Below are 26431 nucleotides of genomic sequence, written 5' to 3' on the forward strand. Positions count from 1 at the left end.
AAGGAGGGAGAGAAAAGATCCCTAGAGCAAAACCCTAGGACACATGCATAGTTAGTAATCATGACACTAATGATGAATCAGCAATGAAATATGAGGGGGGGGTGGAGTCAGAAAGGCAAAAGAACTAATCAACCATAGAGTAGTTATAGAAACCCAGAGTTGAGAGAAAATGCAAGAGGAAATGTTAATTATGTCATATGTGCCAGATTGACCAAGAAGGATGAAGACTTAAAAAACCCTACTGACTTGGAAATTAAGATATCATTGATAACTTCAGAAAGAGTGGTTCAATTGAGTGGTGAGGTCAGATAGTAAAAGCATTAAGGGATAAGTGAAAGGAAGAGGAAAAGAAAAGGGAAGGGAAGAAGTATTTATTAAGTACCTAGTATGTACCAGGCATTGTGTTAAGTGCTTTATAAATATTATCTCTTTTTATCCTCACAAAAATCTCTTAAGGTAGGTGCTCTTATTATTCCAATTTTACAATTGAGGAAACTGTGGCAGATGGAGATGAGATGACTTGCTGAATATCATACAGAATGGATTTGAACTTGTGTTCCTAATCCATATACCAGTACTCTATCCACTCTGCCACTTACTTAAAAAAAAAAAAGGAAAGTGAGGCATATAAAGATTAAGTAACTTGCCCAGGGTCATGCAGCTAATAAGTGTCTGAGGCTAGATTTAAACTCTCGTCTTTCTGAGTCCTGGTCTTGTGCTCTATTCGCTTCATTACTTAAGTACTTAAGGAAGCAAGTATAGACAGCTTCTTCAAGAAATCTGACTGAAAAGGGGAGAAGAGATAAAGATAATAGCATAACAAGTAGAAGGATCTAAAATTTTGTTTTTTTTGTTGGAGGGATAATATCAAGAACACATTTAAAGGGGTTGGCTTCAGCAAAGAGAAAAAAACAAACAAACCCCCTTTTCCCCCCAGAAACTGGGGGAAAGTTGGAAAGGGAGGGGATGTCCTGGTTTTCAGATGACTAGAAAAATGGAAGAGGGAGCTTACCTTTAATGGCCTTAATTTTAACTTCACTAAAACTAAGTTTCCTCACCTGGAAAATGATTCTAATAATTACACCTCCAACCTACTGGATTGCTGTAAGGAAAGTGCTTTATAAATCATAAAGTGCTCAATCTATCAGTCCATTAACAAGAATTTATCAAGCACTAATTATGTACTAGGGAGCATGCTAGGAATTAGAGATACAAATATAAAAGAATGAAGCAATTCTGAATTTCGAGGTTTTTTTTATAATCTAATAAAAATATACACAATGCTATGCTTTAACATACCATAACACACTTCACTGTACCATACCATGCCATGCTATTTGTTGTTCAATCATTTCAGTTGTGCCTGACTTTTCATGACCCCATTTGAGGTTTTCTTGGCAGAGGCACTAAAGTACTTTGCCATTTCCTTCTCCACATGGAAATGAGGCAAAGAGGAAGAAGTGACTTGTCCAGGGTCATACAGCTAGCAAGTGTTTAAGGCCACATATGAACTCAGGAAGATGAGTATTCCTGATTCCAGGTCTGCCACTGTTAAAATCCTCCATTCTATTGGAAATCTTTCAAGTCTCATGACTTCCCCATGTCAATTATTTCAAATTTGTGTTGTATATAGCCTATATGTATGTCATTAGATGGGAAGAAAGAAAGAAAGAAAGAAAGAAAGAAAGAAAGAAAGAAAGAAAGAAAGAAAGAAAGAAAGAAAGAAAGAAAGAAAGAAAGAAAGAAAGAAAGAAAGAAAGAAAGAAAGAAAGAAAGAAAGAAAGAAAGAAAGAAAGAAAGAAAGAAAGAAAGAAAGAAAGAAAGAAAGAAAGGTAGATAGAGAGATAGAGAGAGAGACAGATAGAGAGATAGAGAGAGAGATAGAGAGAGAGATAGAGAGAGAGATAGAGAATGTATATATGTGTATATATGTAGCTTACAAATTCTTTCTCCCATTAGACTGTAAAGTCCTTGAGAATATGGACTTTTGCATTTCTATTGCTTAGCACAATGCCTGGCACAGAGTATGTGCTTATTTATTGACTTGTAACAAAAAGCTTGAGATAGATGCCTGCTGGTTTGAGGCAGAGTTTTCCCAGTCTCTTTCTCAACTACTTGGGGAGTTTTACCTCTTGACCTTGGGACTATTGAAGCTTATCTTTGAGAAACTAGTTTCTTCCATCCTAAGGCATTGCAGGAGGAAAAGAAAAAGCTCAGACCTGGACAGGAACAGTGGCAGAAAGACTGTAGGGAACTTGAATAGAGAAAGCCACAGAGAGAGTAGTTCCTATATGTTTATTACTGCCAGATTCTTAGACTGAGTCCAGGTAGATAAATTATGCACTGGATGCATCTGGGGTAACCTTTTGCTTCTAATTAATTTCCTTTGGCTTACATATGGAGCCTGGTGAGTTTTATATCTTCCCTTCAGACTCTCTTTCTCTCCATGTTTCCCTTGTTCTCCAAAGATGTGAGACAATGTCTTTGAGTCTGATGCATGCCCCTCAGAAAGAGATGCTTCCTTTAAGACATAAAAGTTTATTTACCTTTCTATAAAAATTGTTTACTTTTTCTTGTAAGCAGGAATACTAAATAGTACTCATCTAAATGTGTATTATTATCACTCAAATGTAGCAGCAATTAGGGGGCCCCTGTAGTGAGAGAGATAGATATAAAACAATAACATTTTGCCAAGGGGTTCAGGGCAGAGAGAATATTTAAACCAGGGTTGCCCTACACAATGAGTTATGCAGTATGGAGTGCTGTAATTAGTTAGATCATAATAGAGGCAGGGCCTTTGCTATTTTTTTTTTATTGTTGTTGGATCAATTAGTTGTATCTAATTCTCCATGACTCCATTTGGGATTTTCTTGGCAGAGATACTGGAGTGCTTTGCCATTTCCTTCTTTGGGTCATTTTGCAGATGGGGAAATGGAAACAAACAGGGTTTTTTCCAGGGTCACAGAGTAAGTATCTAAGGCCACATTTGAGGCCAGGTATTCCTGACTCCAGCCCTGGTGTTCTACCCCCTATTCTACCTAGCTTCCAATCAGCTATCTTGCCTTGGCTAAATTTGAAAGAAAAGTTATTGTTTGAGGATAGAAACAAAGAGAGTAGCTTAAGAAGGTCATTGGGAAAGGAGAGGTAGCACAGACCCCCCAAAAGAAGGGATAAATGAATAAAAGTGATTGACAACTCTGCCTGCCTGCTACCTAATATAACCATCCCCCCAACACTATTATGACTTTAAATCAGATCCCTTAATATGATGGATATTCCTGGAGAGCAAAGACTGCTACATTTTGTATTTGTACCCGAAGTAATCTAGCATGGTACCTGACAAATATCAGGCTCAATTAATGCATGTTTACTGATTGATTTTTATATTCTCAACAGGAAGAAAATGGAATGCAAGAAACTCGTATTATCCAAAACAACACTTTTCCAGACAATAGAATCATCCTACGTAAAGACCATGCACTCTATCTGTCACCAATTGAAATTCTTGACAATAACAGAAAGTTTTCCTGCCATGTTACAATCCATTCTGGCAAAATCCTGAAGAATGTCACCAGAATTACAGTTTTTGGTAAGGACTTTCTTATTCTCCTTTCAGTCTCACTGCTGTTTTCAGGTATATCTCCTGCATTTAACTCTACCATGCATTCAGAAGAGCAAGATTTGGTTCTGCACAGTCTAATTGAAAACTGTTTTATTATATATTTGGTTCAGAAAGGCAATAAAAAAAATAACTACAAAAACTCAGCTAGCAAAATAGAATAAAATAAAAAGCAACAGTGTTGACTGTTAACTTGCTGGTGACCATTAGATCATGTATAACTCTATTTTTTTCTCCATAGTATTGGAAGTCACTTTTATTGTCATTGCTAAAAACCTAATCATAGAGGCTGGTGAAGTTGCTCAGTTGATTGAGAGTCAGGCCTAGAGATGGGAGGTTCTGGGTTCAAATCTGTCCTCAGACTAGCTATGTGACACTGGGCAAGTGATTTAGCCCTCTTTGCCTAGTTCTTCTTATTCTCTGCTTTTGAACCAATACACAGTATTGATTCTAAGATGGAACATATGGTTAAAAAAAAAAAAAACCCTGGCCATCTGGCATTGCTTTCTGGAACACCAAGATGTAAAAGTAGAAAGAGACTGGGCAAATGAGGAAACTTATCCAACCTCCCATTCCAAGTAGTCCTTGCAGGCACAATTTCAGACCTGGTGAATTAAATAAATACCCAAGCTCTTCCAGGAAAGTAATTTGTTAAGATTCCCACTGTACCACCTCTTGATTAAGTAATACTGGCTTCTTAGGGGTTCAAGAACAAAATACTTCCTCTCTTATCTCCAAATATTTTCTTTGTCTCTCCCCTGTATCTGGAGCCCTCTCTCATATCTGTTTCACTGCTCACCTTCTTTGGCTTCTTTTTAAGTCCCAAATAAAATCCCTACCACTATAAGGAGCCTTTCTTAACCCTCCCTAAGTCTAGTGCCTTTCCTCTGTCAATTGTTTACCATTTATCCTATATCTAGCATACTTTGTATATGTGTGTTTACTGTGAAATTTATTATGGTGGTTGGACTTGAATATATTAATTGGTGGTCTCCAGGGATTTTATTACTAAATTCTAAAATGAATTACTCAAGTAAATGAAATTTATGGTAATTTATTTTTACAATAAAGGAAAGATAAAAAAGAGGAAGAGATAAAAGGGAGAGAGAGAGAGAGAGAGAGAGAGAGAGAGAGAGAGAGAGAGAGAGAGAGAGAGAGAGAGAGAGAGAGAGAGAGAGAGAGAGAGAGAACCCTCTGGCTTCCTCAGAACCAGGTAGAAATTCTAACCCCAGCCAGGGGAAAGGAGTCTCAAGATAATGGGCCTTTCCCAGAGGTTCACACCTCCAGAGAGGGCAAGGAAACTAAGTTAGCCTTTCACTCACCACAGTGAAAAAGAAGCAGTCTGAGGTATCCTTTGTGAGCTCCTCCAGGGGTACAGGACTATGAATATAATTTTAGCGTTGTGACTTAAAATCTAGATTTAATTGATCACCAGGGAAAATTCCGAATAAAATACCCAAGTCAGTCTGGAAATTTATGGTAATTTAATTAATATAGAGGGAAGGAATTTAAGGATAAGGAGGGAAGAGGATATAGGATTTCTCCTGCGTGGCCTGTGCCAGGGGGAGTTTTAAAATCCCCACCTCTAGGTCTCTGAAGATTAGAGGCTGCTAAGAGGATAAAATTGGAAAGTAAAGGAGGAAAACTCAGCCAGAAACTCACCACCAAACCAGACAATAGCTTGTAGCCATGCTAAGATGCTGAAAGACCCAACATGCTGCTATCAGTCAATTCTCTGCCACAAAAAGTACCAGAGAGAGGGAATGAGCCAATATATAGACCTTTCACCCTTGTGTCCCATCCTCTAAATGCTAAATGCCCATTCTTTAGTTCTCCTCTCCTTTGATTAGATTATATCTTTAGTTAAACTCTTCTTTGTTAAATTCACCTTTTATTAATTACTTGACCTTTTTGTGATTAATTTAATCTTTATAGTTACTTAACACCTTTTTGTGTATTAAGATCTTAAAATAGACTTAGCTTAAAGTTCTAGCTTCACTATAAGGTAAGAGTTTAGTACCTTCATTGTTCAATCAGGAGATTACAACTTTATCTTCCCTTAAAGTCCAGTCTAAGTAGGATGGAGTAATTTAGAGTTCCCAAGACATTCATGATTTTGTTAAATTAAGTATCTTCATTGTTACAATAAGGAAATAGCTAAATCCATTCTTCACAGTTCCACAGCCAAGTGTCTTCATTCCAAGTCTGAGTGACTGATCTTCCAGACTCTCTTCTGAGTGACTGAATCCTCCTGTGCCTCTATGTTCTATATTTAAAGACCTTTTTCTCTTGTGTCACCTCCCCTAAATTTTAGGTCTACCAATAACAGCAGAAGCTCCTCTCCAGGACTGCCCATTCTTTCACACATGGGTCACAAACCTCCCACTCAATGTATGAAATGGGTGTTCATATTTTTTGTGGTTAAAATAGGTAGATCTTCTTTAAATACTGAGTTAACACTTTGGGGATTAACATATAAAAATAGACCAGGGATTACAATTTTATCTTCACTATCAAGGAAGAGCTAAGTACCTTCATTGTTACAATCAGGAGAGAGCCACATCCAATCTTCACATTACATGTTGGTGTCCTCCATTAGATTTTAAGTTCCTTGAGTATACAGACAGTTTTTTGCCTCTTTTTGTATTCCCAGTGCTTGGTACAGTGATTGGCACATAAATGTTTATTCATTGATTGATTGTTTGGAAACAAAGGATCTGGGTTCATGTTTTTAACTCTGTGTCTTTGGACAAATCTTTTCACCCCAGTTCCCTCATCTGTAAAGTGAGAAATTTAGTTGAGATGAATTTTGAGCTTCCTTTCAATTCTAAATCTATACTCTAGTGATCCCCAAAAGACCAGGGGGACCCAGGGCCAGTTCAATTCCCTGCAGCTGTACTGAACTGGAAGAGATCTTGATTCTAATACATTAAAATAAGCATGAAAACTGTACAACTACCCACTCTTACCATTTCTAAGTCTGGTATTTACTCATCACTCACCTTCCTTTGTCTGATTTCAACAGTGCTAGCCTCCTGCAATTGTGTCCTCTGGTTTAAAAGAGGTTCATCAGTCCCCTTCTAGCACTTGTTTTGACATCACTGAACCCTTTGTATCCTAACTCTAGAGTCTAGCTTCCAAGGATCTGGCAGGTAGTTTGTTGTCTATCACAGATCCAATCCATACTTTAGTTCAAAATGAAGTCAGCCATAGTCCAGGGGCAGTTTGCCTCATTGATAAACCTGATCCTGTTCAGCTTCTGACAATGGCCCCATTCTACAGTCCTTCAATTCTCCCAGCATTCCTTTGTTAATAGGCATAATCAGGCATATGTTCCTCTCTCATATCTCTTTGAACATGATGTTAATCTCTATATCTACTTTGCTAATGCAAATTAAGCCTTCACAAAGCAAAATAATCAAATGTTCCTTATATTTTTATGGCACTAGACATTCAAATCATAGCTCCCACCTAATAATAACCTATAATATTGGCTCCTTTAGCCTCACTTTCTAACCAAGTGAGCTTAACAACTGAGTTGAAAAGTATAAGTGGCAATTGGATTGGGAGTGGAATCTTTCTCTAAGAGTGAATAAGAACCAGAGGTAAGAAAGTCACTTAACATCTTTGGACCTCAATGTCTCCATCTTGAAAATGAAGATGTTGGAGTAGATAAGACTTTTGGTCTGTGAATTTCTTATTTTTATACTTGTATTTAAATATTATTAGCCTCCATTGTAATTGTATATATTTTATTTTATATATCTTAAAACATTATTCTGAGAAGGGGTCCCTAGACATCAATCAACTCAATTAAGACAGAGCACTATGTGCCAAGCACTGGACTAATCTGGGAACACAAAAAAAAAATAGAAAAAAAATATTTGACCACAAGGAATTTTTATTCTAATGGCAAAAGACAACACATTAATAAAAGATTTAGGTGTGGGGAAGACAAATGCATAAGATATGAGGGCACAGTAAAGAAAGGGTAGTGAGTAAAAAAAAAGAAGCCAGAGCAGTCTTCTCCAGGGCAAGATATCATTTTATTAACAGTAATGTGTGTGTGTGTGTGTGTGTGTGTGTGTGTGTGTGTGTGTGTGTGTGTGTACACTCTAGAAAAAGGATCTCAGTAGCACCTTAGCAAGAAGCCAAAAACCTGAGCATAATCCATTTATTAGTTAAGCTAGCAATAACCAATAAGTTGGATCAGGGGCATCTTTTGATAACCAAAGACTCAGTGAAGGCCCGAAGGGTCTTTTAAATCTAAGTGTGTCTTCCCTCAGATTGGCCTGGAAGTATATTATTTGGAATTACCCTGGCAAAGATGAGACAATCCTAACTGGTAGAGAAGGATTGAGAGTTACCTCAGCTCCTCCCCATTCCTTCATCATTACAAGGCAGGAGTAATCTTCAGGGGACAGGATTAGTCTACAGCTGGGGAAAGTGAGCTGGCCTTCACATATGGCCCATTCTTCCCCTCTCCGACACTTAAGGAATGCTAGTTGCTTTATGAGACTCAGCTGCCTCCCGCAATCTTGGTTACAAAAACCAAAACCATTTCAATTCGGTCCTTCTGCTCTCCCTTCCACCCTTTTTGGCCTCCCCTCAGAGATCAATTCACCTCTAAATCTGATAAGGAAAAGCAAGAACAGGACAGTGTTCCCCTGGAGAGGGTCTAGCCCAAGCTAGTTAACAAGCAGGTCACTTGGGGGGTTGGGAGTGATCACATTATTCAATCCTACCCTTCAGAAACTATCTGATGAGCTAGACTAAGTAGTCTGACAAAATGAGGAAAAGGATGGATTACAGAGTAATTTTAGTTATTAAATAATACAACATAATATTAATTTTCCTTAGATGAATACAGTCTGGAGATGAATGATACATTGCTAGATTAATAACCTTCCTGAAATGGGGGTTCTGGGAAGAACCATTAAATAGCAGGGAGAAGTCACAGAGGTGCCAAAATGTCAAGAGGCTTTTGACACACAAAAGACTTCAAAACTTCTAGTCTATATGATCTTTACAAGTACTCTTCTAGTTTTAAAATTCTCTAATTCCTTGTACTGGGAATATCTTTAAAGTAGAGCCTTGACCAAAAATTCATCCCTCTAGTGTTAAGACCTCAGAGTCTCTCCTATCCACCATCATAACTACTCAGGATCCTCCCCCCTTCTCTCCACACTTCCTTTTAGATGCCATCGTCAAAGAGCCTATTGTCTGTCTTGCCACTATTAGCTAAGAACAAAAAAAATTAAAATGAAATAATTAATATGGACATTTATTAGGTCAGCCATCAGATGGGAGACCTGAAAAGGGTCTTTCCTGAGTGCCGGTTAAGTTACATATTATATTATTGTTTTTTGAGTTGTGTCTGATTCTATAAAATCTAGACATAAAATATATCTCTATATAAATATACATATACATAGAAAGCTCTATGCAATATATGTATATTATATATAATGCATAGAGAGATATATGTAATATCTGCATATAAAACCTATTTGAGGTTTTCTTGACAAACATACGTAAGTGGTGTGCCATTTCCTTCTCCAGCTCCTTTAACTGATGAGAAACTGAAGCTACACTAAGATTAAAGTGTTTGCTTAGATTCACACAGCTAGTAAGTGTCTCAGGCTAGGTTTGAACTCATTAAGATCAGTGTTGCTGATTACACACACACATACACACACTCATTTGAAACCTGGCTCTAACCTGTTATGAAATGATTATGAAATTTAAAAAAATCATGAAATGATCTGCAATTGACCATGTTTATATTTTCTTTCAAGCTAAACCAGAAATCTCTATGGATATGCAGAACAGCTCCACTGATATCTTGGAAGAGGTAAGTAACATTAAAGCTTTTAGAAAACCTTAGGCTCTATAATAGGCTCAAATTTATGTCCATCAAGAACATTTTCATTAAACGATTTGAATTTCAATTCTATTAACACTTACTTATTGGAAAAGGTGGAAAGAGAGAGACTATGTTGTCTCTGTAAAAGACAAACTGGATCCCCCATTGTTAGATGTGGTTTTCAAATGACCCATGGACTCTCCCCCAGTCTTTAATATCTTTTAAAAAGATAGCTTCCAGTTCTATAGTCTTCATTTCTGAGGTACAGTAGATACGGTGCTGGACCTCTCTTAGTCTCAGTTTCCCTGTTGGTAAATGGGGTTGATAATAACATCTATCTCTCAGAGTTGTTAAGAGGATAAAATAAGATGATTCATAGAGTGCTTTGCAAAACTTAAAGTACTATACAGGGTGTCCCAAAAGTCTTAGTGCAATTTTAAGCTTTGCTAGCTGTTATTTTGGCAAAAGACAATAGAAACTCAATGGCGAGGATGAAGCATTAGCTCAGATAGTATTCACACCAGCTTTATTTCCTGTTTTTTCTTCCTGTTATTTTTATTTTGAATTGATAAGAGATAAATGGAAACCAGTGGGTTCTTCATAGTGGTCCAGTTATAAAGCTTCCAATTTCTAGAATGTGTACTAGAGGGGTCAGGAACCAAAGTTAGAAAGGTCTGAGTAAGAGAGAGGACAGATAAAAGAAAGCTCTACTTCCTCTCTTAGGTAATCCAGAGCTGAGAGGTAAAGAGGAAATCCCTTTATTGGTCTCTGATTTCTGGTTTCTTCCCTTGATAGAGATTATCCTGATTCCCTTAGCCCATTAGATGAAAAAAGATGATCAGTCTGTCCTAAATAAAAAGGTCTGTTTATTCTTTGGAGTGTACAGGAATGTGAGGTTTAGGATAGAGGGGAAAATAGGTGTCCCTAACTACTGTTAATCTTAAACTTCCCCTCTGGGGTTGATGGCTCCAGGGACCTAAGTCCGTGAAGAGAAGTAGAGTCAGGCTGTTGGATTTTCCTGATCTAGAGAAAATACAGATAGAGAATATGTCTTCTGGTGATTAGTCTCTTCTGTTCCCCAAAGGAAAAGGTCTTTATTCACTAATGAGGAATTGATGACTAATCTGATTTTTTTTTCATATAACTGAGGGACCACAACAGGTTGAGCTCAGCAGGATGCTTCTCTCTCTTCTTGTTCGAGAGAGAAAAGAACCCTTTCTCCAACTGTCCAGCTGGTTTTCTTAGCTAGAGATTCTGTTCCATCCCCCAGTGGTAGAATTCCATCATCTTCCTGAATGATGTTTTTTCAACAAGTCCTTGAAATGCAATCTGTAATTCTCTCATCCACAAATGTCTATTCTTTGATTCAAGGCTCCATACTTTCTCAGCTCTTCTCTATGCATCCTTTTTAGGTTCTTCCACAGAGTTGTCTTACAATCTACTAAATAAGGCATTTTTACTACTACAGGTTTGTTAGCAGGAAAAGATGGGTGAATGAAACAAGCAAGGATATCAAAGTCAGCACATGTGGGACAGTGAGAAAAAGGTCATCAGATAGGGAGTAATACCATGACTCCTGGGAAAAGGGAAATCAAAAAAGTCTGAACATGACCCTATGGTCATGATGGATATGGCAGTCATAAAGGCAAAAGTGGCATATTAGTTGTGGTAATAGCCAGTGGGGACAAGGACCAGATGAAAATATTCCTTTGGTGGGCACAGTACAAGTGAGGGAACCAAGGAGTCCTCCATTCTCATTGTTCTTCACTTCCTCTTTCATCTTCACATCCTCCTCTCCCTCCATCCCAGATTGCTCTTCTTCCTTTTCTTCCTGCTTCATTCTTCCCCTCAACCAATTCTTTGCTTCACAAGTGCTCTAGGAAGCTTACTGGACATAAATAGGAAACCTCAGGATAGTGCAAAGACTAAATATTTTAATCTTAGAAGTAGTTATTAGTGATCATCATTTGGCACCCTGAATAAACCCAATAATATCTGGGATTTTATGTGAATGAAAAATATGGAGATATCTGCTTGATCTAGTCTTCCTTTCTTCTTCATTAGAGGGTCTGAGTTGGGGCTGGGGTAAAACCACACCTCCAAGCACAATGTTATATGAGGTCTTTCCCTAATGAGACCAATAAAACCAACCAGGGAAAAAGTAATGGGGCCCTATTGCTAATGACTTCCTTTCTGGTAACTACCAATAAACTTTAGGGGGTTCTATATCCCCCTGACCACAGATCATCACTATGTTTTCTAAATAGAGGGAGGTGAATTTTAAGCCAATATCAGTTTTTCTTTCTGTTGCTTCTCTTGTCTGCTACCTTCTAAAACACAATTTCTGAGCTGGGTGCTATTCATACAAATTGCCTCCAAACTCTGACTGCTCCTGGTCTTTTTACTTTAAGGGAGCAGAAATTTGGCCTGTGTGCTCAAAGATTACTAGCCTTCCAGTAGTAGATTCAGGAACTTAGAATGATGAAATCTTTCCCCATAGAAGTGTCTGAGAGGATCCAATGCACCAATAAATCCAGCTAGTGGGACAATTTTCAAAATCAACAAGCCATCAAGTCTCCATTTTCCTCTCCAGAGAGGCCACAACAAGAATCTTAATATTACACAGAAAGTTGAAGATGAGATTGACTTGGTCTTTGTTAACACTAGAATCTCAAGACCTGGACACGTCCAAACCCAACATTCACCTTCACCCATTTTGTTTTCCCGTGTAACTTTATGATTTCTATAGTAGCAATAGCAATAGCTGGTAAGAATTCTTTCTGGCTGGAAGTTCTTATCAATGCATAAAGCTGGCTCTATTCATACAGGACGTTCGTTAAATATGTCCTGTGGGGGAAAAATAGATAAAGTTAAAGTGCGTGTTCTTCTTTTCTGTCAACAAATATTGTTCTATTAGGTAGTTTTGCTAAACTCTTTTGGAGGAATGACTTTAGAAGGGCATCGTATTTGTTGTGTCATGAAGCAATTTTCTAAGGCTATGTTGCATAGAAGGTGCCAATCTGTACTAGTAGAGAGTTTCCTTACTTAGAAGTTTCCCATATCAATAAAATCACAGGTCCAATCCCCATTCCTATACCCATATATTTCTATGTCCAAAAGATTGTGTCAATAAAGTACATAAATCTCATGAACTATAAGTAATACACAATTAAGTCGGGAGTCAGAAAGACTCATCTTCATGAGTTCAAAACAACCTCAGACATTTTTAGTAGGTGGCCATGGATGAACTACTTAACCCTGTTTGCTTCAGTTTTTTCATCCATAATGGTAAGAAAATCCCAAATGGGGTCAAAAAGAACCAGACATGATAGAAATGACTAAACAACAAAATATGTGTTTTAAAAATAGACAATGACATAAAGATGTATTCTCACTTTACTTCCTTTCTTGGATTCTTTATTATGTTGAAAAATAGACAATGAAACTTTGCAAGTCAGAATAGTATGGAAGGCTACACCATGTCACCTGTACTCATTTACCAAACTCGGGTTTTGTCTGTCTATCTTGCATAGTGCTTATCTTTGACACTCTCTCTCTGATTCTGGATCACTGGCTGATTTCTTCTTCTAATGAGGATGCCCTTCTATTCTTTCCTTCTATCTTTGTCAAGGAATCTAACTTATTAGTAGCAGCATGCCCAACTGTCAGGTTTGGCGATATCTCCCCCTTAAATCCAATTGAAAATCTTGTCTTACTAACTGCTTCCTTGCCATTATTTCTCAGTCTCGGAATCAGTAGAGTGCAGGAGGTACTTTCTCACTCTCCTGATTATGTCATTCTCAAAACAGAATATTTTTTTTAATTTCAAATGTCTCAAGAAGCAAGATGATATAGTGGAAAGAATAGTGGACTTGGAATTAAAGGAATTGATTTCAAATCCTACCTCTACTCTTATTAGATAGCCTTAGGAAAACTAGTTTTAGCACTCTGAGATTTGCTTTCATTCTATATAAAATCAGGTAGGAAGAAAGGATAAGGATTGACCCAGGATAATCTCCAACATGGTATGGTACACTGGAGAATTCCTTGGCTCTTAAAGCTTTCTGGCCCTCAGCTTCCTCATCTATAAAATGAAAGGGTTAAACTAGATAACCTTAGATATCCTTTCCATTCCCTGGCTACAACTACCTTTTACAACTCCAAATCCCTATAAAGAACAAATCCTTCCCACACCTATCCCTTTATTTCTTTTTCCTAGACATTTGTGTCATGGTAAACAGTTTTCAGAAGAGACCTGAAAGCTAGAAATAATTTTAAGAGAGCAAAGAGGGAATACTATTAATAAATACCTGAAATGAAGGAAAGAGCCTGTTGGGGTATAAGTATTTCAGGCAGCTAGGTGGCTCAGTGGATTGAGAACTAGATCTAGATATGGGAGGTTCTGGGTTCAAATTTGACCTCAGACACTTCCTGACTCTAGAAATACAGACATTTGTAAGATTGTAACTTTCTGAGGAGATGCTGACTTGCATTGGTAGAGGGAATCTTTTCATCTGGGGCTTCCTTATGTCAGTAAAACAATAAATGCTGTCCTTTTGTTGTTGTTTAGCAGTTTCTAACTCTTCATGACCCATTTGGGAATTTTTCTTTTACAAAGATACTGGATAGTAGCCTTATCTTTCTCCAGCTTGTTTTTTTTTTTTTTTTAACAAATGAGGAAACTGAGCTAAATAGGATGAAGTGATTTGCCTAGGGTCACATAAGTAGCAAGTGTCTGAGGCATGCTCACATTCACAAAAAACGTCTTCTTGACTCAAAGCCCTGAGGTTTATCCATGGTGTCACCTAGTGGCTCCAGCTCCAGTCTCTTTTCCTTACTTTAGTACTTTCCTAAAAACTTCATTAGGAAAGTTCTTTAAAAACTTTTAAATCTTTGCATAAATGTGAACCATAGTGAGTCTTAACTGAACTCAAATGTGGGATAGGCTATTCAGTGAATTACCCCAAACCATTTTTGCCAGTGGTTTCCATATTTCCTTCTAAATCAGAACCAGGAGAATGAATTAGAAATTTGGTTGTAATTGTAAAAATAAATAAATAAATAACACAATCATAGATTTAAAGCTGGAAGGAAACTGAAAAGCCATTAAGTCTAACACACTCATTTCATAGACAAGGAAACTGAGGTAAATTAATAAGTGACTAACTCAAAGTCACACAGCTGGTAATCCAATAAATCCAATCCAATAAGTCAATATTAACAACCTATTATGTGCCAGACTCTATGCTAAGTGCGAGTCTTTCCTTCAGAAGCTTGCAACCTAATGGACATACAGATGCTAAGTACAAAAAACAGGATTTGATTCTAGTACTTTCTGACTCCAAGTTCCCTATCAAGTCTACTTTTATAGTATAAGGTCATGAATGTCATGATTATAACAACTTACATTATTATAAGACCAGACAATTTTTAAAATTATTTTTAAACCTATAATCAAAACTGTTTATTGGTTCCAAGGCAGAAGAGTGTTAAGAGTGTGTATTTGGGGGTTGGGAGTTGGGGGGTGGGGTGGTGAAGTGACTTGCTGAGGGTCAAATAATTAGGAAATGGCTAAAACCAGATTTGAACCCAGGAGCTCCTGTCTCCAGGCCTGGTTCTCAATCCACTGAGCCACCTAGCTTCCTCAGACTTAGCAATTTTTAGGGTGCTTTCATGAAGGTCATTTCATTCAGATTTTCAGATTTTTCAGATAATTCCAGAGTAGGATTCTTTTTTTTAAAAAGATTATTCTATAAAATGTGGATCTTCAAATACACATTTGCCTAGATGAAAGTGTATTCTGTAAAGACTGGAACACATTTCACAAAACAGATGGAGCTGATTACATGTCCTTCTCTTCTTGCAGGCATCTGTTATTTGATATTAAGACACAAAGTCTAATAACACTGCCTCCTCAACTCCCAACCCCCTAATATTCTTCAGTTATTTCTGTGAGATGAAAAAGTGAGAGCTAAAGAACCCTCTTTTATCAATCACCTCTATTACACTACACAGAATACAAGCATAACTCCCCATTCCCATGCCTTCCAAAATAGCATCAAATAGCTTAAATGTACTGGAGAGTTCACAGAATAGATAACTCTCATGTATCTTATGTAGCATCAAAGGTATAGTCCTCATCAAGCCTCTCTCCTATTCTTCTGTATTTTAAGATTTTAAAAATTATTTTGTTGTTCTTTTTTTCATTTCAACTTGATAGCATTGGTGTAGGGAACTCCTGGTAAAGCAATTCCCTTCATTGAGGATGCAGACAAACAGTTCATTTCCAGCATGAAACTTTAGTGCCCAAAACACTGAGAAGGGTCAGCTGGCAGGATTCAGAGGCAGTATCTACTCTGCCAAACTGCAGACCTAAAATGATGGCTCAAACAGGGCTGTGAAGCTATTCTGCAAAGATGGAAAGCATTCAGAGACCTCATGTAATTGAAATGCTAACAAATTAATTCCTTTGTTCCAAGAGTAATTGTGCATTTGTAATGCTGCTGTTATTGTTATTATTGTCATTGTTTTATTTTAAGTTTAGCTTGTTTTAAATGTCTGGACTACTCTTGGAAAAAAAAAAAAGGTGTTAGTAACCCTTAGAGTTAGTAAGCCGCCTTGGAGTTTACTAAAAGGGTTCTAATGGATCTCTTCTATGTTTTTAAGTCTTCTATCTCTCTCCCTCTGCCTTCCAAACTTAACTCCAGGTTGAACTAATCTGGATTTGTCTAACACTTGTTTACTATGCTCATTTACTGCTGTGTGTTGAATGCCTAAACTAGTCCACTACTACTCTCTTTTCTTTCTCTATTTTTCTCTTCCTAGTTTTTATATCAAGATTATATTTGTGTCATAAAAGGAATTTCATAGTTTCTTCCTCAACTATTTTTCCAAATATGTTATTATAATTAATTGTTCTTTAAATGTTTGATAGAATTCATTTGTGATTCCAACTGGCCCTGAGATTTTCATCTTAAGGAATTCACTGATGACTTGTTCAACTTCTTTTTTTAAGATGAGGTTGTTCAAATATTCGATTTCCTCTTCCATTAATGGCAATTTATATTTTTTTTCAATATTCATCTATTTCACTTAGATTATCAGACTTATTGGCATATAATTGAGCAAAATAACTCTCCATAATGGCTTTAATTTTCTCTTTGTTGGTTGTGAATTTGCCCTTTTCATTTTTGATACTGGTAGTTTGGTTTTCTTTTTACTTTTTTTTTTCAATTGAATTAACCAAGGCTGAGGAAATTTGGGTAGGATAAGCCTGAATACCTACCCAAAACATACTAGGTGCCTTCATTTTCTTTCTGATGTCTCTGGGCTTATAAGAGCCATCAAAAGGTGCATCCGATGGGTATTATAGATTATTAAATTGGAGAAGGCACAACCTAAAAAACAACTCCTAGGTTTTCTTGCTCCTCAGCTATTGCAGAATAACTTTTGTTATTCCATTTGCTCAACTCTCAGGGAAATAAAATAAGCAAGCCATTTGCCTCTTCTCAACAACCTTTTTTGTTGTTGTTCAGTCATGTTTCATTCTTGTCAGATATGGCATGACCTGGGTTTTTCTTGTCAAAGATAGTGAGGTGGTTTGCCATTTCCTTCTCGAGCTCATTTTACAGTCAAAGAAACTGAGACAAAGAAGGTTAAATGACTTGCCTAGGGTAACATAAATAGGAAGTGTCTGAGACCAGATCTGAATTCAGGAAAATTTATCTTCCTGACTCAGGCCCAACACACTATCTACTATAACACCTAGCTGCCCCTGTGTATGCTTTAGCTAGAGAAAAAGGTGATCTTAATAGATGTAGAAGTGCTTCAATTCAATTATTCACCAAATACGTATATCTTGTCCTCTTTCCCAAAGCACTGTGCTAGGCACTAAGGGTTAGGGGATAAAAAAGCAAACTAGAATACTGTTTATGTAGTCAAGGTACTTACTTGAAGAGGGACTATGACACTGTGGAAAGTGTATTGGATTGGAAGTCAGAGGATATGTGTTTAAATCCCATTTTTACTCTTTACCTGTATGACCATGAGCAAATCACTAAAAGTATAGATATTGATTCCTATTTTGTGGCAGGAGACAGCTGGACCAGTTGTCTTCTAAGGTCCTTTCACTCAAAATCTCTTAAGGTCTTGCAATTGAGTAGAGGGGAAGGGAAACAAGGGTCACACAATAAAATGGCAAGGGAAGGTGCTCCAAGTACATACTTCTGTGTTTTGTCCCACTAGAGTATTATGATTCTGTGATGTTAAAACAAAAGGCATTGTAAAAATTAAGTTGATATCTCTAATAATAAAATTATTATATTTTACGATGTTTATTAATGATCATTAGAAATCAAGGAATCAAGAAGATACAAAATAAAGACCACATGCCCATGGCTGGTTAGCCATCTTTAGGCCTCCCCACTTACCACCATCATTGTGGATTCTACATCAGAGAGGAGGAGCCTCCAAAGCCCACACCCTTTATCCTCTGTCTACAGGAAGTATGTAATGACAGGAAGTCAGTGGGCTCTTGGGATATGTAGTTCTTTTTTAGGGTAACAGATTTTCAATCATATATTCCCCCCTTAGACCCACGGAAGACTAGTCTCTCCAATGGGTCTTGTAAACATACCAACTTTGAAATTGCAGTAACTTGAGGATAAGAGAAAAAGAGAACAAAACCAATAATTGCTAGGCACATTGACAAAAAGCCAGTTAGGGGGAATTCCCCTTTTGGCATAAGAGTATACATTCAAATTAAATGTTCAATCAATTTTCAGTTCAATCAACCACAACCAAAGCTCATTCTGGATCTTCTTGATAGAGCTTGTGGTCTGTGGAGGCATCTTCATGGTGCCTTCTAAGAAGAGTTCATTTTCTGGATTTGGAGAGGTAGCATGTTTCTTAACCTAAAATTACTCTAAAAAATAATTTAAAATTTGCAATTTAAAATAATAATAATACATTTCCCCCTGAAGAGGGTGTTGAAAAACACAGGGATTGCTTAGGGATACATGACTGAGTTATAAGGTATATGAATCAATTGGCAGGAGAAATAAAAAAAAAATTTAATCCAAATAAAAAATAAGTTATGGATGAAATATAGACTATCAAAGTCTTATGTGTAAAAATTCTAAGTAAAGGAAAAATAAATACATAACAGGTCCTTGAATCAGGGCCCAATTAAAATGATTTAAGCAATTATGCATTTACCAAATCAGTAGCCAGCACTACAAAAAGTTGCCACATTATGAAAGACAGAATAGGGTCTAGATTGTAGGAGCCAGGTAGGAGCCAAATTTGAGATACTTGGTAGAATGTGGGACAAGGAAGACCTGCCTTTAATACATGTTAAACAGCCACAACCTCAAACCCCAAACAAGTTCAAGTCCTCTTATCTTGGCTCAAAATTTTCATCAATCCCATCAGGATTGGTTGGTCTCTTTGACCTTGTGCTTGATTGGCACTATGCAGTTTAGCTTTATGCTTCTTTGGCATTGTGCAATGGCTCTTTTTATATTCTCTTGTCCTGGAATCAGACAGAATCATTAAGCAAAGTCCCATAATTTTTTTTCTTAAACAATCAGTGGCATCATGTTTATAGTTTAAAGCTTTTTGGGTATGCATTGGCATTATAGCAAATATATTTTAAAGTTATAGTACTGCAAAATCAAAAAAGTTAAAGAAAATCTCAATGCTGGTGACATGTGCTTCAAATACAAAAAGGAAAGAAAAAATAAAACTGAAATAGTATGTTGCACATACAAGCAAAAACAATAATAAAAGTTTTAAATATATATATATATATATATATATATATATATATATATATATATATATAACTTAAAATCATTGACACACTGTGTCAGCTAAGGAAATGTAGAATACAAGGTTTCTCACCAAAAATGAGATCCATTTCCTCTTCATACCTGGCCATGATCCACTGTGAGTGCAAAGCAAATGATTTTCACAAAGAAACAGCTTTTTTATTATAAAGAACAATAGTACAACATGTAATGCACATTCAAAAAGTATCAATATCCCCAGAGTTATATTAGCCCATTTAATTACAATAGCAAACAAACCGACTATCATATTTCATATAAGTTGCTCTATGACAAAAATCAAACAAACAAACAACAAACTATGAACTGATGAATATTTGTCACAATTTTTATAGATGTAGCAAATCTTTCAACCTTGGAAAATATATTTTTAAATAAAACTTATTTGGGTCTAGAACATCACCAAGAAATCTAGATTGTTCTGGTGGAAGTAAATTAAACTGAAGAATTTTGCAGGAGCTCTTTTTGGCTTCTTGCTTCATATAAATACCTTGGTAGGAATATCTCTTTGTTTCTTTACCTTCAATACAACATTCCTTAAAATATAAATATAAAAAAACTCATCCATTCAGAAACCACTAGTTAATTAAAATTATTTCTGAGGACCCCTTAACATTACAATTAAATTCTTAGCTTATTAAATTCTCTCAAGGTTGCTAGCCAGGTTGAGTCCACCCATCATCAATTAACAAATGCAAAATGGAAAAAAAATGCTGTTTATGGGCTTTTACAATATTTTACAATATTTTCTTCAGTTAGTCATAAGGGTAAAGTAATAGACTATATCTAATAATTAAAACACAGTAGATTAAAATGATTCAGTGTAACAGAACAGTATTGAATACATTAATATATGCACTTAAAACAACAAAATTAAATTTAAAAAAAAACAACCAGCAAAATACAATAAGATGCAGACTTTCATTAAAAAAAAATGGAGTCTGAAAAGGCTTAAAATTTCACCTACAGACTCTTTAAAGTTCCTTTTTTTAAAATTCAGATTCCTATTGTCAGCACTGTGGGATCTCCCATAGGGAGGGAGAACATGGGTTTAAGGAATCTCAAACTGGATGAATTTTAGAGATTGGGCAGGTGCAAAAAATGGCAAAGGATTGTAGGGGGATGAATTTCTCCCCTGAATCTAAGGCAAAGTAATTGGAAGGATCAGTGGTAGAAAGAAAAAATATCCTAAAGCTAGAAGCTGTTTGAAATAGGTAGTGAAGTGCTCTTTCATAGAATACACCATGATTGTAATCAACTTCCTGTTTGGAAGAGTCTCTTCCTTCTCCCCTTCCCCCTGTGAGGTAAAAAGCTAGTTTCCCCAGAGGGAGTTAGGAGGCTAATCGTTGCCTAAAGAAAAATACACTACAGTTTTTAGGGGGTTTGGGGGGTTATTTTATGCCCTGAAGAGAAATTCCAAGTACTCCTAACTTCTTGGTGGCAGCAAAAAGCCCAGCAAGAGCAGCATCATTGATCAGGGTCAGGTCGGAGGCAAATTTAGGATCAGAACTGGAGATCAGGAGGATTTTTGGAGGCCAGGGGCTGGGGCTGGGTGAGCGATCTAGGTCAAGAAGATCAAGAGGAAGCAGTATCAGCAGAGTCCCCCTGCTAAAAATAGCCTGGCCAGTAGGTAGAACAAGCATCTGGGCAAAAAGTAGGAAAAGAAAAATGAAGCAAAATGCAGAAGCTCCAAAGAGAGTTGGAGTTTGTGAGGGGGACTAGGGTGGGCAAAAAGCTTTGGCAGGAGAAATGTGATTTAAAAAAATTTTATCTAGCCTATATTAAAAATTTGAGAGGTTCTTCTCTGACTAGTGGTTGCCATCAATGCAAAAATTAAATTTATATCTCTAATAATAAAAAGATTATATTTTATGTAGTTTATTAAAGATCATTAGAAATCAAGGAATAAAGACGATACAAAATAATGACCACGTGCCCATGGCTAATTAGCCATTTTTAGTCATCCCCACTCATCACTATCACTGCTGATTCTACATCAGAGAGGAAGATCCTCCAAACCCACACCCTTTATCCTCTGTCTACAGGAAGTATGTAATGACAGGAAGTCAGTGAGTTCTTGGGATATGTAGTTCTTTTTTAGGGTAACAGATTTCCAATCATACAACATTAAAAGTGTATATGGGTGGAAATTAATGAGAAGGAAGCAAACTCCTCTCTTTTCCTCAGCCAAAGAATATTAAATGAAAAGAAATGAATCAATACTCAACATACCTCAGTAGGGAAATGGATGAGGAAATAGACCTAGGGCTAAATTCTTTTTCCCTCATGTAATTATTTGAAGAGGATGCTGAAATATAACTAATCTAATCTCAGAGTTACAACGGTGGGAAATATGACCCCAAACATGAAAATAGGGAAATGTATAAAGGAGAGACAATTTTTCTAAAAAAAAAAACAACACATAAAGCAAGAGGGAGGAAATGGAAATTATCATAGTAGAAAGCATATTTTGAGGGAAATAATTTTAAATGAAAAATGAAAATGAAAGTCACATGTCTATAATTTGAAAATCACTGGGCTGAAAAACTAAGGCAACTAAAGGGAATGGGAACAGGGAATAGAACACGAGGCCTAGTGTCAGGAAGACTCATCTTCATGAGTTCAAAATTGGCCTCAGACATTTATTACCTGGATGACATTGAGCAAGTCATTTAACATTCTTTGCCTCAGTTTCTTTATCAATAGAATGAGCTGGAGAAGCAAATGGCAAACCAGTCCAGTATTCTTGTCAAGAAAATCCCATAGGAGACCATGAAGAATTGGATACAACTAAAATTAATGAACAACAACAACAAAAAACCCTGAAACACAAAATTTAGAAGTGAGTTTTATGATAAATATATAGCTAAAACTTAGGAAGACTTTAAAATATTGATAAACATTATCTATAGATTGAAGACAAGCCTACTTAACACTTACAATTTCAGTCTTTTATTAATAATGATATGAAATTTGACCAAATCTCTCCATTTATATAGACCTAAAAATAATGATTTCTTTATGTGACTCCCCAGAGAAATTTTTTTAAAAAATAATTTGTAAATCCCTATTTACAGGGATAAAGTACAAACTTCTCCTTTTGGCTTTTAAGACCCCATAATCTCCCATTTTCTCCATCCAATCTTATCTTCCACTATTTCCCAACACTGTATGATGGCTCCCAATTAGGGGATTTGGGTCATTTCTGACTCTTCATTACCTCAGTTGTAGTTTCCTTGGCCAAGACACTGGAGGCGTTTTGCCATTTCCTTCTCCAGCTCATTTTACAGATGAGGAACTGAGGCCAAGAGGATGAATGCAGGGCATATGGTTAGTAAGTGTAAGAGGCCAGCTGGCTATATTTTACTTCAGGAGACAAAATAGAGAACTAGAATAAAAGTCATGAAAGTCATGAAAATTTTTAATTTAAATCCAGTCTCACACATTTGCTATCTATATGACTTTGGGCTGGTCACAACCTCTTGGAAACTTAGTTTCTTCATCTAAATGAAAAAGGGGTGGTGGAAATTGCCCCTTCTTTATAATGCTGTCATGAGAATTAAATAAGGTAATGTATGGCAAGGATTTGCAAAATTACTATATATAGCTATAAAGATAATTCTCATTTCATTGATATGGGTGCACTGTACAAAAGGATCGAATGTACTTGTTCATACCTTATCCTGTGTGAGTCTTGTCAGCTCCTACCCCAGTACTCTGGAAACCTTATCACAGCTCCCATCCTTAAATCTCCGTTCCCTGAGTCCCCCGCTTTCTTTTCCAGTCATATACAACGTGACCCTGTAAAATTTTAAATTATTATAGTAAAAATATTATAATTTAAGGGATTTATTAAGATCATTAGAAACCAATGAATAAAGAGGATGAAAAATAAAGACCACATGCCCATGGCTGATCAACCCATTTAAAGTCCCTGTGCTTAGCTTACCACCACCACCAAAATCAATGTCATCATGCCAAAGTGAGAGAACAGGACCACCCATTCAGTATTTATCCCCTATTTACAGGAAGTATGTAAAAGGAAGTCAGTGGGCTCCCAGGAAATGTAGTTCTTTTTTAAGGTAACATTTTCAATTATACAACCCCAAAGCCTTAGTGTCATTAAAAACTTTAATAACTTATAAAACAATGCAGTTTATTTAAAACAATGAAGTTTTAGTGTAAAACTGAACTAAAACTTTTGGACTCTCTATTTCCTAAAGAATATATACATACATATATAATGATTACTTTCTGTCTTAGTATCATTTCTAAGACAGAAGATAGTTAAAGGGTAGGCACACAGGGTTTAGTGACTTGCCCAGGCTTACACAACTGGAAGTTGACTAACGCCTGATTGGAGTCCAGTTCCTCCTGACTCTAAGCCTGGTGCTCTATCTACTGTGCTACCTAGCTTCCCAGATAGACTTTTCTTCCTGCATGATTTTATTTGATTCTGACAACAGCCTGATGAGGTAGATACTGTTATTTATATATTTGCTGTTTTTATTGTTGTTGTTATTTTACAAATGAAAGTGGGTACAAAGAAAGCAAATGGGTTGTGCAGGGTCACAGATTTAGGAACCATTTGATATTGGATTTGAACCCAGGTCTTTCTGACTCCAGTCTCAACATTCTCTGTCAACTATGCTATCCTGCCTTAAATGATTAACATGTTTTTAATGATTAAAGTGTTTGACCAAACTTAATGCAATATAGAAATGTGAACCATGTTTTTTCAGCTAGTTCTTACAGATAAAGCATTATATATTTTAAACATACATCTCACTATTGATTTTTAAAACTTTAAATTATTTTAAATTTTTAAACTTATTTTAATTTTAGTATTTATTTTTAATTTAATGTTATATTATTTTATTTTTAAAAAATTTATATTAAGTTCTTTATGAGAGAAACAAGTATTAGATAAGCACCTATTATGTACTAATACTAGCCAATGTGCTCAGTGGATTGAGAGCCAGGCCTAGAGATGGGAGGTCTTGGGTTCAAATCTGGCTTCAGACACTTCCCAGCTGTGTGACCCTGGGCAAGTCACTTGACCCCCATGGCCTAGCCCTTACCACTCTTCTGCCTTGGAGCCAATACACAGTATTGACTCCAAGACAGAAGGTAAGGGTTTAAAAAAAATCCTTTCTTTCCTTTTCTTAATCCTTAACCTCTACTTTCGTATCAATTCTTTTGTTAAAAACTCTTCTCTCTTAGAATTGATGCTTAGTAACTGTTCCATGAAAGAAGAGTGGCAAGTGCTAGGCAACTGAATGAATGAATGGGGCCATTAGATTTTTCTTCCCCAAATCTTGTCTTATCAATACATGCTGTCCCAGTAGTCTATTGGGGCATCATTTACAGAGCATCCCCAACTTACAGATGCATCCAAAAGCTGATGTAAAATTGGAATTGCTGGCCCCAAAACACATAGTTAGGAAGACTCTGAGGCCAGATTTAAAACCAAGACCTCCTGATTCCAGGCCTTGGAGTTCTATCCACTGTGCTACCTAGCTTCCCCCACAAATATTATTGCATTTAAACCTCATTGAACATTTCATGTGAACCTCACAACAACCCTGAGAGGTAGATGCTACTATTATTCCAATTTTACAGTTGAGGAAATTAAGGCAGATAGAAGTAAAGCGACTTGCCCAGGATCACACAGCTAGTCTATGTCTGAGACCAAACTTTAATTCAGGACTTCCTAACTCCATGCCCAGTGCTCTATCCACTGCTTTTAGAATCCAATATTCAAAATAATCAATCAATCAATAAACAATATCCACTATATACCAGACCCTGTGCTAAGAGATAGGGATACAAAGCGGCAAAAGACAGTCCCTGACCTCAAGGAACTTACAATCTAATGAGAAGATGACCTGCAAACTAAGACATGCAAAGCAAGCTATATATATTTCATATAATCTTATTCCTATTACCTAGTATGCTGCTTTCCCATAGTAGGCACTTAATAAATACTTGCAGATGGATTAACCAAATAGGGGTTAAACATGCTCTCATAAAGAGACAATTTGGAATAATGAAAAGGGTTGCCAAAATACTTGGACCCAGCCTTGACTATGTGATCTAAGTTGTCACTTACCTCTCTTACCTTAATTTCTTCCTCTGTAAAATGAGGGGAATAATTGTAATAGAGGGTTAGTCAGGTGGTAAATAGAGAGAGGGAGAAAGAGTGGAGACCTCCCCTCTCAAAGTAGGGTTCAGGGGAGACAGCTGCTGTTTAACTTGGCCAAGGGAGAGGAGAGGAGAGGAGTGAGTAGTTTCCCCCTTCAGCCTCTCCTCAGCTTTGGCTGCTCACTCCAAACTGCCTCTTGACTTCCCTCTACTACTAATGTTTTTCCTCAGAGGGAGAAAGAGTTACCCTCTCCCCTCAAGCTGGAACTGGTTTCTACTCACACTAGAGTCAGGGGGGCAAGAAGACAAACTTTATTCTAACTGATCAATTTGGGAAAAATTCAGGGAAAGGGCTGCAAGAAGGGTTTTTGTGAGGAAAGAGGGAAAGTGGTCCCTATTCTAGCTACCTTCACCTCCCTCCTCAATTTGGGGAACCCAGGCCTTGGCAGCTTTGGGCCCCTGAGAGATTCAGGCGTGGCTGGCCCTGGTCCTGGCCCTACAGGCAGAGTTCAGACCCTGGGCACCAGGAGCTGTGAGGTGATCTTGTCAGCTGCTTGGTGTCTTCTCAAACTGGCCATTTCAGTTGGGAATCAGTGGTGGGGAAAGGTGTCCACTCACCAGGAGAAGATGTAAGTCTTTCCTCAGGAGTTAACTCTTGACCTCTCCTTAGGCTGTCTCAGAATTGAGAGAGCTAACTGCCTCTCTCTGACAGAAAACTCTTGTTCTCCCAAGATCCAGAACATCTCCTGGAGTCCCTCCCTCATTGTGGCTGAGGCTCCAGCAACTTCCCAGACTGTAACTCCAGTTCTAGGGTGTGAAACCTCTATCATATAATCCATAGATTGCTTGATATTCTGTTGAGATTGTTGTGAGGAAAAGTTAATAAAAATGCACAAAATATTCTCAAACTTAAAAGCAATTCCAATTTTACATCAGCTTTTGGATGCATCTGTA

At 36.9% G+C, this 26431-nt stretch overlaps 1 protein-coding gene across 1 annotated transcript in view; it reads left to right on the top strand.

Annotated features, from left to right (window-relative positions):
* Positions 1-26431, top strand: part of CD96 (CD96 molecule) — a 178752-nt gene that overhangs the window by 33924 nt on the left and 118397 nt on the right. The window contains exons 4-5 of the mRNA XM_056826082.1: positions 3397-3589; positions 9418-9473. Coding sequence (XP_056682060.1) covers positions 3397-3589; positions 9418-9473 — 249 coding nt within the window. The remainder of the gene's footprint in view (positions 1-3396; positions 3590-9417; positions 9474-26431) is intronic.

Source organism: Monodelphis domestica, chromosome 4, assembly GCF_027887165.1.
Source record: "Monodelphis domestica isolate mMonDom1 chromosome 4, mMonDom1.pri, whole genome shotgun sequence".
Classification (NCBI taxonomy): Eukaryota; Metazoa; Chordata; class Mammalia; order Didelphimorphia; family Didelphidae; genus Monodelphis; species Monodelphis domestica.